Source organism: Hemicordylus capensis, chromosome 6, assembly GCF_027244095.1.
Source record: "Hemicordylus capensis ecotype Gifberg chromosome 6, rHemCap1.1.pri, whole genome shotgun sequence".
Lineage (NCBI taxonomy): Eukaryota > Metazoa > Chordata > Lepidosauria > Squamata > Cordylidae > Hemicordylus > Hemicordylus capensis.
The window spans coordinates 84516126-84530561 of record NC_069662.1 but is presented as its reverse complement, the minus strand read 5'-3'; the positions used below and the strand labels follow the sequence as shown (position 1 = coordinate 84530561).

Genomic DNA, 14436 nt, shown 5'->3' with positions numbered 1-14436 from the left:
GAGTTGGACAAAAGAACAACCAAGCTCCGGATTGTGCCCTTAAAGCGTGCCATGGACCCAGATGGCTCTGTTCTCTTCTTTTTACTGCCTCGGAGCTCAGAACAAGAGAGAGTCCTGCTAGATAGCTGCAGCTGGGGAAGCTCAAAATGTCTTTTGTTGACTTAGGGAGACCCATTGTTACAAAGCACAAGAACTTCAGGTCTTGAAAGTATCTTCAAATCAAAGTATTTGGTTGATTTCTTTCCATTTCAGAAACAGCATCTCCTTTGTTAAACAATACTTTTGGGATAAAATGTTGTTCTGGCAAATGAAATTATATGATGAACATGGATTACACTAAAAGTTATGCACAATCAGTTCTGTTAGATATTTTAATTCTTACATAAACTATTTCTTAAAAGAAATAGTAAATGCTAATCTCTTGCAATCTTAGCTCTTTTCTAATCTGTTGAGAAAAGGCTTTTAAATAACTTGATATTACTAACCTGTGATTTCATTAACAGTTTTAAATATGTCCAGCTTCCTTGGGTCCAAAGGAGGTGTGTTTGTGTATTCATCACTAGTAAAAACAGAACAGAATTTTTACTGCTGATCTAATAAAAGAGACACTTTGACCTCTTTTCTCTGTCTCTCATTAGACACATCAACAACTTACCCTAAAAATGTTACTTTCAGAAATATGAGATCTCCATTTATTGTAGTGCAGTTTTTGAAATAGTCAATATTGGATGCATTGACAGCAAGAACACCTTTAAGTTCACCTGTTCCAATCCCACTACACACTGGTAAAAAGGAAACAAAGTGTTAAAAGTCAAATTTTTCAGGCATCATCAGTTTTACATTTGTTCAAATACACATGCACACACCCACACCCAGGAGCAGCATCAACTGGCTCCCATAATTACCAGTCTTACAGGGAAGAGAGAATAAGCAGCATAGTATAGATAATTTTGGAGAGAGTGAGGCTTTATGCCTTGTCTCTCTCTGCTTCTTATTTAAATACCCTCTGGTTGAGCTGTGGGAATATATGGAATATATTCTGAATGTATCTGAGAGAAGAAAGTGCACCTTATTCGTTTATTTTAAAATTTTATATCCTGCTTTTCAGAATAAAATCTTTCAAACAACAATAAAAGTTAAAACCATCAAATTAAAACAAAAACCACTAAAAAGACCACAACAGAGCCATAAACCTGAAACACAGGAATAAAATGAACAAAAGCAGAGGCATAAAAATTCATCAATAAAATAAAATAGATAAGACAACAATAAATACACCATCTGTTAAAACTTGTGGTTGGGGGGATTGCTAACTTTTAGGTGCCAGATAAAAACAAAGTAGGTGCCAACTGATTGTCCCAAAACTGTGGTGCTAGCCTAGAAGAGGCCCTAAATCTGTTCACTACCTGCCAAATCTCTGAAGGCAGGGAATCCCAGAGAAGTGCATTTGATAAAATTCTTAAGCATTGGACAGGGTCATATGGAAGCAGGTGGTTCTTCATGCTGAAACATGAATACAACATTATAGATATCAGGGAAGATTTGATTTAAATCAAATCGATGTATATCATGATTTAAATCACTTCTCAGGAAAACTCAATTTAATTATTTAAATAACTAGTCAGGAAGATTCTATTTAATAATAATTTTTAAGTAAAAGTGCATTCTTGTTTTCTGATAATAACCATAACAGACATTCTTTAAACAAAAAACCTTTATTTTATAGGAATAGTTTATTTATTTAATTTAACAAATTTATATACCAGTCAAAATCCATGTCTCTGGGTGGTTTACAATAAGAACAGTACAAATTAAATCAGAATTAAAACATTAACACAATTTAAATTTAACACAATGTTAAAACTATTAAAAACTAGAAATCTAATTAAAAGTCTGGGTGGACAAATGCATCTTAACTGCCTTTTAAAAAGTTATCAGATGGGGAGGCTCTTATTTCAACAGGAAGCACATTCCAAAGCCTCGGGGCAGCAATGGAGAAGGCCCATCCCTGAGTAGCCACAGACGAGCCTGTGGCAACTGTAGATGGAACTCTCCAAATGATCTCCAAGGGCAGTGGGGGTGGGTCATGGTGAAGAAGACCCCCACAGTTATGGTGTGTCAGCTCCAACTAGCTCTAAAAGGCAAGTAAATTCAATGGCCCATGATGTTCACACCAAGAGGGCATAAGATCTGATGTCGAGTCTAAGATATTGTGCTGAATTGTAGCTGATGCCAGGTGCAGTAACAGTACCCACCATATGCTCAGAGGCACACGTTACCAAATTCTTCTTAGCCATTGTCCCACAGATTCAATTAAAAACTAACAGAACTGATTAGCAGGCAATTCTGAGCAGAAAAATACCTCTTCTAGCATGAACAGTGCAAACAAAAAGCTTTCAAAAGCCACAGAGAGTTGAGTGGATCAGGGGAAACAACATGATAGAATGCTGTGTTACCCCTCCACCCATAATACAGATGCACTCCCATGCCTGTGTAATTCATCATTACCTCAGAGATAGATGGAGGTTTCATTTCTGAGAGAAAGGTAAACACTACACATTATAAACCAATTATTTATTCTGAATTTCTTTCAGATTAATTTTCATCAAAAATGGGTTGATGATTTGGTGATCCTATGGTAATTTGGTGATGATTTATTTAGTATCAAAGCAGATACATGTGAAATCATCAGAAGGTGAACCAGTTCCAGTTCAATTAATCATGCATGTTTGGAGGATACACATGTGGACTAATTTGTTGGTACCCTTACAGCTCATTGAAAAAGTGTTTTATGCCTCCTGAAAAGGGATTAAATAAAAAGTAATTGTCCCATGTATATCTGCATGCCTTTGATATGTCATCGAGTAAAGCAAAGCAAGTGTGAAAAGAGATAAAATATTGCTTATTCTACAAAGATATTCTAAAGTGTCGTGGACACATTTGTTGGTACCCCTAGAAAAGATTATAAATAATTGGATTAGAGTGATTTTTCAAATTAGCTGTTTCCTTTAATTAGCATCACACGTCTCCAATCATGCAGTCAGTCATTCAGCCTATTTAAATGGAGAAAAGTAGTCACGCTGCTGTTTGGTATCATCGTATGTCCCACAATTAACATGGACCAGAGAAAGCAAAGGAGAGAGTTGTCTGAGGAGATCAGAAAGAAAATTATAGTCAAGCATGTTAAAGGCAAAGGCTATAAGACCATTTCCAAGCAGTTTGATGTTCCTGGGACAACAGTAGCAAATATTATTAAGAAGTTCAAGGTCCATGGGACTGTAGCCAACCGCCCTGGATGCGGCCGCAAGAGGAAAATTGACCCCAGAATGGGCAGAAGGATAGTGAGAATAGTAGACATAAAGCCAAGGACAACTTCCAAAGAGATACTAGCTGAACTCCAAGGTTAAGGTCCATCAGTGTCTGATCGCACCATCCATCACTTTTTGAGCAACAGTGGGCTCAATGGAAGAAGACTCAGGAGGACTCCACTGTTGAAAGAAAAACATAAAAAAGCCAGACTGGAATTTGCGAAAATGCATATTGACAAGCCACAATGCTTTCAGGAGAATGTCCTTTGGACAGATGAGACAAAACTGGAGCTTTCTGGCAAGTCACATCAGCTCTATGTCCACAGATGAAAAAATGAAGCTTTCAAAGAAAAGAACACCATACCTACTGTGAAACATGGAGGCAGCTCAGTTATGTTTGGGGGCTGCTTTGCTGCATCTGGCACAGGGTGCCTTGAGTCTGTGCAGAGAACAATGAAATCTCAAGACTATTAAGACATTCTGGAGCAAAATGTACTGCCCAGTGTCAGAACGCTCTGTCTCAGTCGCAGGTCATGGATCCTCCAACAGGATAATGACCCAAAACATACAGCTAAAAGCACCCAAGAATGGCTAAGAACAAAACATTGGACTATTCTGAAGTGGCCTTCTATGAGCCCTGATTTGAATCCTGTCGAACATCTATGGAAAGAACTGAAACATGCAGTGTGGAGAAGGCACCCTTCAAACCTGACACAGCTGGAGCAGTTTGCTCAGGAAGAGTGGGCCAAACTACCTGTTGACAGGTGCAGAAGTCTCACTGAGAGCTACAAGAATCGCTTGTTTGCAGTGATTGCCCCTAAAGGTTGTGCAACAAAATATTAGGTTAAGGGTCCCATCATTTTTGTCCATGCCATTTTCATTTGTGTTATTATTTGAAATATTCTGTTGCATCAACACTCTAAAGACTTTGAAATAAAAAAGACTTTGAAACAAAAATCAGACTTTGCTTTAGAGTTTGGATGCAACAGAATATTTCAAATAATAAGTCTGATTTTTGTTAAATGCAGAATAAACGATGATGGGTGCCAATTACTTTTGTCAGTTTCAAGTTATTTCAGAGACAATTGTGGGTTCTTTTTTCATGGAGGGGTACCAACACATTTGCCCACGTGTGTATTTTTGTCACAATGTCCTAGGAGAGCCACCACCAAACAGGTTTTTAAATCGAACTAATAAGCTTGATTATTCTGGTTAGTTTTTTTCAAACAACCAACAAAAATATTTTAACAAGCACATGTAATTTTGAATTATTAACTATTTTAATTATAAATGTTAAGTTTTTTAGAAATAAAAATTAAATAGGCTATTTCAGCCAGGTCAGCAAGAGAAACTTTGGGCGGTAGGGCTAAATTAGCCTTCTTCACCTTTGTCTTTCTGTTTGTTCATAGTCTGGAAAAGACAGACGGACCTTGTTCACACAATCGTTTGAGTCTACGTTTAATGTGGATTACCATTCATTCCAGCCAAAGTGGGAATCTCAGACCATAAACTGCTTTGGCATGGGTTCACACAATCACTTCAGTGTTGGTAACCCACATTAAACCTAGATTAAAAAACGATTGTTAAACAAGCTTACAAGCATTCCTGTCTATTTATTTCCCAAATTATTTCTCAATTTAGAATGAATTATTCCAAAGGAAAGCGCGGGGAGCCTCTCTAGATTACCACTTCAGTGGTCTCCAAATCCAAATGTTAAGTGACTTTACCAGCTCACTGGTGTGACTTCCTTTAAAACATCATCAGCAAACATAGTTCTTAAACTGATCACCCTTAGCCCTGAAATTTACACCCAGAATAAGTCTCCTCAGGACTGTATGAATATGTGGTGCTCATTTTTTGTTGCTTTATCTTTGCAATTTTAGAGAGAGGTAAGGGCTTGACTGTGTGTTTGTGTGTGCATGTGTGCACACACGCCACCTGCAGAATAGGACTGAGTAGGTCTGTTATCTCATCTCCATATACTGCATTAACAAGCATGTTTATAGAAAAATAGAAGTTATGATTATTATTCATTATATATTTGATCTAGGTTCATTTTTTAACAAATTGTTTTAATAAAATTTTAAAAACATATTTAATTATAAAATCTAAACTATTTTTTAATGATTGGTTTTTATCCACCTTGATAGATATAAGAAATTGATTACTGGACATACGACAAGCTGAAACTTTGTGTAATTTCTCAATCATAACCAATACTAGGACTCTTTATTCACCTGCATTGGACAAAATGATTCTGTTTTTCATACCTTTGCTACATGGGCCATCACATTTTTTACATTTTCGAATGCCATTTTGTTCCACCTCAGTAAACTCCCCACCACATGCCCGGACACATGAGCCATGGTCTGCCACCACATAGTTATCTGAAATATATGGGGAGAGAGAGAGGAAATAAGCAGGGGTTACAACTTGCTTTCCCATAAAAACTGATAATGTTCAAAAATGTTATTGAAATGCACAACAACTCACAAAACAAAACCTATCAACTAACCAAGATAAATAGTTGTCAGGCTATAAAAATAGTAGCAGTAAAGTTTTAAATAAAAAGAGTTTGACTAATTGATACAAGGCAACCACATTGGTTTTTCTGTCTCTGAATGTGAAACTGTCTCTGAATGTGAGTGCCAGGACAGAAAAAGGCCCTGGAGACCAGAACCCTCAAATGGAAAACGACGATACAGAGCCTCATCAAATGACTTGAGCAGACAGATATTTTTATACAAATAGGTGCTCCCTAGCATATATCTAAAATATATTTTTAGTACGTTATGAAAGCACATTACAAAATTTTTATGGAGAGCACTGGACGTAAAAACAGAATCTCAGTTCATAGGTTATTCTAGAATAATATTTCCCAGACTTCTGATCGCCAAGGCACACTTTTTCTGAATTAAATTGGAGGTGTATGGAACAAGGCAAGTGAGTGATTTGTGACTCATACAGAGAAGCAGTGGGCAGCCTCCTACAAGCATTGATTATCCTGTTGTATCAGAATGATCCAGTCACACCAGATGCACTCACCTCTTGTAAAGGCCAATTAAAAGAATGCAAAATCTGTGTAGTGAATCATGCAGACACAAAGTGGTCTACCTCTGTAAGTGTAAAAGATCTCACAGAAGAGCCTTTAAATAACTTGATTCTTTTCTTACAGTACATTAGCATACCCCAACATAGGGAATCATTGTTCTAGAATGAACATCCAAGGGCACAAGAACATCTCAATGAGGCTCAGCTAGCAGGAATTAATTTGAAGTATCCTGGATAGAAAGCAGAAACTGACCCTTGGTCTTCTCAAACTAGCATTGCTAAATAATGGTTAAGCCGACTTACGTGGACACTTCTTTACACAAGTTGCTCCAAAGCTATATTTGCCATCTGGGTTGTCTTCTAACTGATAAGCAATAGGATTATACACTTGCAAAGGTGGGCACGATTCCTTACAGGTTGCATCATCCCAGAACTTGCGACATGCCTGTCAGCAAAGAATGAAATAATAGTTCAAAAGGAACTCTGGTCTGTATTTTTAAATTATTATTATTTTTTTTACATTTATATCCCGCTCTTCCTCCAAAGAGCCCAGAACGGTGTACTACATACTTGAGTTTCTCTTTCACAACAACCCTGTGAAGTAGGTTAGGCTGAGAGAGAAGTGACTGGCCCAGAGTCACCCAGCTAGTATCATAGCTGAATGGGGATTTGAACTCGGGTCTCCCCGTTCCTAGTCCAGCACTCTAACCACTACACCACGCTGGCTCTCATGGCATGATTAACCATGTCAATCAATTCTGTTTTTATTTTGTTGTAAACTGCCCAGAGATGCAAGTTTTGGGTGGTATAAAAATATGTCAAACAAACAAACAAACAATGAATTTTAAGCAATTCAAAAGTTTTGAAACCAATCCTAAGCAACATTCACTATACCAATCCCAACATTAGAACTGCTGTAATTTGCCATTAGGAGGGCTGCGACTTCAATCCTGTCTGCAAGTTTATCATCATCTAATACTTCATATAGTGCTGTTGGTGTGCATACTCGGTATATGTTACAATATAAAAATGGCTCTAGTAAAAAAAGGAAAAAAAGACAGCTATCTAAAATCTAATCTGTTTTACAATGTCTAGTGCAATTTACTTTTATTCTGACATCACTTTGTGCATTTCCCTGCCACACAAATGAATTTCCTGAACAATGTGCAAACTAGACTGGGCCCATTTATCTGGGTGGGGGAGGCCAGCCTTATGCTGACAAATCTTATAAATAGCAGTCTTGCATCACCAAGGACAGGAGTACCTTGATATTCATGGCGGTTCTGTTCTCAGCTAGTACTGCAGATACCGAAACTGCAGATACTGAGGCATTGGGGCAATGAAAATCTGGGGCTTAGGTTCTGAAGGGCAGGGAAATGGCAAAAAATGGGCCAAAAAACAGCCAAGAAAAGCCAAATAAAGTGCCCTACTGTGCTCTGCAGATCTGCAGTGTTCCAGCAATGCCCCACAAAGGTCTCCACTCCACTGTAATTTTAAAGCATGCTTTTCTTTGAAAACAAGCATAAAATGGCCTTGGTACTCAAAATGGCGGCCAGAAATGACCTCAGACGTAGTTTTCAGCCACCCCCGATCCGTGGATATGCAGATTAACCCTGCTCCCATTTCTCTCTTGCATATGTCACGATCAGGTGCCAAATAGCTGACCGCAGACACACGAAAACACAGATGCTAGATCTGTGAGCAACGAGGTCCTACTGTTTTGTTAAAATATGCATCCCAGTTACTGGCTTAGATGCAAAATAAACCAGTAAGTTAAGCTTTACGTTATTCTCAGACAATTTCATTGTATCACCATCCATCTGTTTCATAAATGAAGAGACAGTATAGCTAATCCTTTGGAAATTTAAAAAAAAACACATTTCTAAATTGTCTGACTTGGTACATGGAGAATATGTGATTTTATTTCAAGATAATGCAATGGCAGCAGGTGAAAGACTCAGTTTTGCAATAACTACAGTTAATTTTTAGCCTAGTTTCTGAAAGGAAAAGGCTTATGAGATACATACTAGGGATGTGCATGGTCTGGACCGGTCCGGACCAGCACCAAGGGGGGGTCTACCTTTGAGGGCGGGGGGGGGTAGAACTTCCCCCTCCCGCCGCTCTTCCCCCTCCGGTGCTGTAGTTTCAAGCGAAGTTTTTGGGGGGCAGCGTTCCTCACTGCCACCCCTGCCCCCGTCGTCGCCTGGAAGTCTCCGTAATAGCAGCATGCATATGCGTGTGCACACCGCCTACGTCACACGCACGCTGCGTGTGACGTAGGCGGCGTGCGCATGCATGGTGGCGACAGGTGCACGCGCGCCGCCACGCACACATGCGTGCTGCTATTACGGAGACTTCCAGGCAATGACGGGGGCAGGGGCGGCAGCGGGGAACACTGCCGCCCCAAAAACTTCGCTTGAAACTACAGCACCGGAGGGGGAAGAGCAGCGGGAGGGAAGACCCCCGCCCTTAAAGGTCGACCCCCCCTCGGTGCCAGACTGCCGGACCGGTCCGGCTCCGAACTGGTTCGGAGGCCTCCAACATGGCCTCCGGACCAGTTCGTGCACATCCCTAATGCATACCCCATGCCTGCGTGTCCTATTTAGCACGCAGTCTTTGCATTTACAATCCAATAGAAACCAAATCTACAGCACATAAGAAGGAGTCCAAGGGGACCCGGGATTCCAAGAAGGCAGCCTCAAGGTATAGGGAACTCCCCTTAGTAACTCATATGCTGACAGTCAGATGTAAACCCAATTCAGAGTACATGGGAGGGGGACATAGGTACAAGTCACTGTGTTACAAGAAGCAGAAAGTCGGCTCCATTAGAACTACTGGCCGACATCCTGACTACTGAAGTGCTTGCAGAAGGACACTGCACTAGTACAAAGCTGTTACATTAGCTAGATATGCTAAGACTGGAGTTTGCATTCCAGACTAGAGCCGTGCTACCACAAGCATGCTTGCACAACAAATCAAACCTTTATTGTCATTCGATCAGCAAAGCTTGCACAACAGTTGTGCAACCTGCGGCACACCTCATATGTTTTTAGTGGGACTTTTTCACAAGTGCACTATAGTGCAATAGCATAATTCAGAAAATCCATATTTTTAGTGCAACTATGACATCTTCTTGCTCTAGCATAATTCTGCTTGTTATGCAAGCATTTTGTGAGTCAGGATGTCACCCACTGTTTAACAAAATTTTGCCTGACGAGGGATTATCAGAACTGTCCACTTTAAAAGATCTGTTTTAAAGAATCAATTCAAGATAAAGGATTACTATAAAATATCTTGATGAAAATGGACACGGCTGAAACTAAAATTAATTGGGAAAGAGATGTAAATAAAAATATTCCTATGGAAGATTATTCTTATATCTCACTTCTAAATTTATACTAATTTAAAATGGATTTAAAACAATCATTACCAAGAGCCAAACATCAGCTAGTTTAAATATGCTTCTTCTACATCTTGTTGGGAGGCCATGTAATTCAGCCTTATTGGGCAAAGGTAGAAAAAACTATATTGTTAATTATCCAGTACAGGACCACCTCGGTATTCGCGGGGCTTTCATTCCCAGCTAGTGCTGCGGATACCAAAACTGTGAATATCGAGTAATTGGGGCAATGGCATCACAGGGGTTAGGCTCCTGGAGGTCTGAAAAATTGCAGAGAAAATGGGCAAAAACAGGGGGAAATGACAAATAAAGTGCCCTACCATAGTTGGCGGGACTCCAGCATTCCAGCAATGCCTCCCAAAGTGCCGAACTGTGGGTTGGGTTTTTTTTTGAGGGGTGTGTGGAATCATGACTTTCAGAGATTTTATTTTTTAAAAAACAAAACCATCCATAAAATGGCCCCTAGTTGCAAAGTGGTGGGTGGAAATTACCTTGGTGGTCATTTCCACCCACCCTGACCAGCGGATCTTAACCCTTTGAGTGCCAATTTTTATTGCATATGCTGAGGTTGGGTGCCAATCAGCCAACCACGGATAGACAAAACCGCGGGTGTCAGGTCCGCAAATGCCAAGGTTTGCCTGTACAGGCTTCCTTTGCTACCACAAGCAATTATGCTGGGTCTGTTAAAATAGTATGTAAATAAGGAACACCGTATTGCAGTAGGGAATCTTCCAAAGGAAGCCAGAATAATGGTGACTTTAAATAAAATAGAGCTCAATAACTATTCAGTGCCATGAAAAAGATGACATGAGCATTGAATAAGACAATGTAAAACAGCAATAAACCATTTGATAGATATTTGGCAACCTTTTGGTAAATTCTGAAATACCTTGGAGGCAAAAGGCAAGATAAAAATATATAATAAGTTTAATTTTTGTAAAACTGTAAACAATTTTGTCATATGTTTCTTCTGTTTTGAAGATATTGTCACAAGCACATTGGGAATAAAGGTGCTTAATTAATACATCCAAACTGACAGGATTTGGATTTAGTTTTTCAGGCCTTCTTACCAAGCAGTCACTCTCTCTAGGACCTGTGCATCCTGCTGCACACTGGGTATGACAACAATCACTGGGTGCACTCCCCTTGCATCGGCCAGAACACTGCGCTGCACAATCAACTTTTGTTACTAGAAGACAAATATGCTGAGTTAAATTATATTGTTGTAATTATCATAGCAAGGAGGAAAAAATGAAACACATATTCAGAGAAATCTCTTTTCTCTGAACATCTTGGGACACCACGGGCCTATTCTCAAGGGCAGCCTAACCCAGGCTAGGGCAGCCCAGGCTGGGTTAGGTGGCTCGTACGCCACAGCACCTAACCTTACTTTTAAACCTGTCTGTTAGCCAGGATTAAGGGCTCAAGCAAACCCCATACCCAGGATCGTGTGTTTGCTTGGGCTGCAGGCAGCCCGAGCAGACACAGAGATGAGCACCTAGAGCACTCATCTCATGGGGATATCCCCCAATGCACCGCACCCAGAGGCCGGGATACATTGCCCTTGCCTCCAGAGATCTGCGCTGCTTGGAGCAGTGCCGATTGTATATGAGCGTGAGGCACACTCCACAAAGCATTTCTTGATCATCTGTGGGGTGGGGGGAGAGGTAAGTTGGACCCTGCCTTTGTCAAGCAAAAGTGCTCTCTTACTCAGGCTACAGGGACACAAGGTTATATAGGGAACATCTGTTCTCACTGAACTTCATAAGCCATGACCAGAACCATAAGAAGTATCAGATCCCAATTAAATTGAAATCCCAGCTAGCTTTAACAGCTACCATCACTGCTGATGGTATGTAGTCGATATAGGGACGTGTAGGGGTGGGGAGAATAATGAAGTCAATATAGGAGGTGTGGGGCTGGTACTGGCTCCCTACAGCTAAGAAGGAACCAGAACCAGCCCCAATGATTGGTGTAAGCTGTGTCTATCTATGCACTAGCTGCAATAGAAACTAATGCAGCCAAGATTTAAAAAAAAATTCACACCTGATGAGATGTGTATAGTCATGGTATAACAGAACAGAGCAAAAAAAAAAAAAAAAAGTAAAATGACATTCTTGTTCCCATATTATGATCTATGTGTCTGAATTGCAATATTGTTCAGCAAATAAATAAATAGATACATAAATGTGTGTTTATATAAATAAGTAAGTAATGGAAGAGAAATAAACTCATCTACTTACTTGTTTGGCAGTTCTCTAGGCCAGCACCCCAGCAGTGCCTTCTTGTGCAATTATGATGACACTGGGGGCCTAGGAAAGTTTAAAAAAAAAAAGTACATTTGCAAAGGCTTCTGAATAAAATTGTTTATTGATATTTTAAGGGAGAATATCATACATATTTTCCCCAAAGGAATAATAATAATGTAACTTTTTTCTTTTTCATTCAGATAGCTGAATGGTTTGTGGCTACAACACCTACGGTGTCGCAGTGTGAGACACTGAGGGCTTAAAATGATTGGGCAACACTCATGATAAATGGAGCTAATAAAACTGTAATATCTGGCTTCAAATATTAATAAAATATGTGAAACAGGGTCATTTCATACCTTACACCTGAGCTTGCCATCAAATGTACATGGCAGAGAGAACAAACTTGTCTCCTCGAAGAGTCTCCCTTACAATACACATTTGCAAGTACATGCTTGCCATACATTTAATGAACTAATATCTTGGGTTTATACATTCAGTAATGTGTGAAGTAGCCCTCAGTTTATATATTATGCAGTTTTTGACTGGACAAAAACATAAGAGGGGAAAAACTTGGGACTAGTAATATTTTAAGCAAGTCCCTACGTATCTTACTGTTATTGGGGCCAAACTCCTAAAACTATTGGAGAGAAAATATGCTTTGCTTATTTGGGACTGCTCTAGTTTCAGAAACAGATTTGGATTCCATTGGGCTGCCAGTATATCAATAGGCTGGTATAAACAGCATTAGTATTTTATACTTCAGTGCATACTTACAAGTTTTATTATCAGACCTTGACCATTCCTCCGAATATCTTCCTATTCCATCAAGTTTATCAAGCATTACAAAACCACCATGTTTTTTATCAATAATGTCATCCCAGAGAACATTATCCATGTTGCACAAATAAGGATTGCTGCTGAATTTCACTCCTCCATTTAGAATTTCTACCAAAAAAGTTTAGAGCAAAGACACTAAGAACTTTCATATAGCTTGTTTTTCAGTCCCTGCCTCCGTCCACTGCTGACTGCTTATAACGTAATATCAGTGTCTGTGGAGAGGTACTACTTAAGTCAGCATGGTCCTGTGGACAATACTACATTTGAATGGAAGTAATGCCACCATATACAGAAATCGCTGATTTTTCAGTCCTCCCATCTGTAAATGGAAAGTAATAGTTCCTCTTAGGGCTGCTGGGAAGACCGATATGATTAAAAGCAAAGAAGCACTCAACATATTAAAGAGAGCTAGTGCACTGAACAGGTGAAGAGACTGAAATGTGAACCATGAAACCCGAATTTCCCTTCTGCCATGAACTTGCTAGCCATGCTTTCTCAGTCTCAGCTTCCCATCTGCAATATGGGGATCATAATACTGGTTTAGCATTGTTGTATGGTGTCTCTGAAATGCTTTGAATTGCTATAAGTGCATCAATGATGATGACGATGATATTGTTAATTATCTTGAGAGTTCAAGTATATCAATAGACATGCTGAGCCTTCCATGTCTCACCAACAGATAATGGAAAATTGAGCACGAATTGCTGGACTAATTCCAAACCGTCAAGAAGAGAGACTATAGGGACACATGTTCTGCTAAAGATACAAGGATTTGTGACCAAAACCTATTCCCCCCCTTTTAACTTCTTACCTGCTAAACGTCTCATTGGCAGTTCTTCAAGTCCCCTCATTTCATTATAATTTAACAAAACTGCTAATGAAGCATTTTCAAAAAGGGTGTTTCCTCTGATTATCTGGAGGTTCTCCAGTGGAATACTTTTCACTGTGTTTATTGCTATGAGCACATAACCAGCCACCTCTTGTATACTCTAGGTGTTGGGGGGAAACGGGACGAGAGAGAGGAGAGAGAGAGGGTCAGCCATTTTTCTTTCAGCACGTTTCTCTCCTGAGTTTCTCTATTCTCCTGACTAACAATATCTAGGAGGAAAAACCTACTAATAACTCCACAAAAGTGGATTCCCGCACCTCAGCTTGTCTTGGTTTTTTAAAAAAGATAATACATACTTGATGTTTTGCCTTTTAGGAAACAGCAATATATTAATCAACATTTCATATTCTCATTTCAGATGTAACCTGGTTTTATTTACATATTTTTTCCACAGTTACCAAACTTAAACTAATTCAAACTAAAATACACAACATAATGCAAATTGATATGAACTATATTATAGATTTATTTATTTATTGCATGTTTATACTGCTTAATCCAAAGGCTCTGGGTAGTTCATAGCAAATTAAAAAACAAAAACAAACACAATTTACAACAAATGGATTATAACAATATAAAAACAATTAAAAACCTTGGAACGCCAGGCTGATCAAATAGGTTTTTAGGGCTCTCTTGAAGGCCAACAATGAGCTATGGTTGGGAGCAGCCACAGAGAAGGCCCAGTTCTGAGTCGCCACC

General features: G+C 39.4%; 1 protein-coding gene across 4 annotated transcripts in view; it reads right to left on the bottom strand.

The window, feature by feature from the left end:
* The window catches only part of EGFR (epidermal growth factor receptor), a 257934-nt gene that overhangs the window by 72706 nt on the left and 170792 nt on the right, over nucleotides 1-14436 (bottom strand). For all 4 annotated transcript variants that reach the window (XM_053260618.1, XM_053260619.1, XM_053260620.1 and 1 more), the window contains exons 3-10: nucleotides 13660-13837; nucleotides 12786-12956; nucleotides 12003-12071; nucleotides 10830-10948; nucleotides 6663-6804; nucleotides 5579-5695; nucleotides 656-782; nucleotides 486-559 (exon numbers count right to left, since the gene is read on the bottom strand). In XM_053260618.1, the coding sequence (XP_053116593.1) occupies nucleotides 486-559; nucleotides 656-782; nucleotides 5579-5695; nucleotides 6663-6804; nucleotides 10830-10948; nucleotides 12003-12071; nucleotides 12786-12956; nucleotides 13660-13837 (997 nt within the window). The remainder of the gene's footprint in view (nucleotides 1-485; nucleotides 560-655; nucleotides 783-5578; nucleotides 5696-6662; nucleotides 6805-10829; nucleotides 10949-12002; nucleotides 12072-12785; nucleotides 12957-13659; nucleotides 13838-14436) is intronic.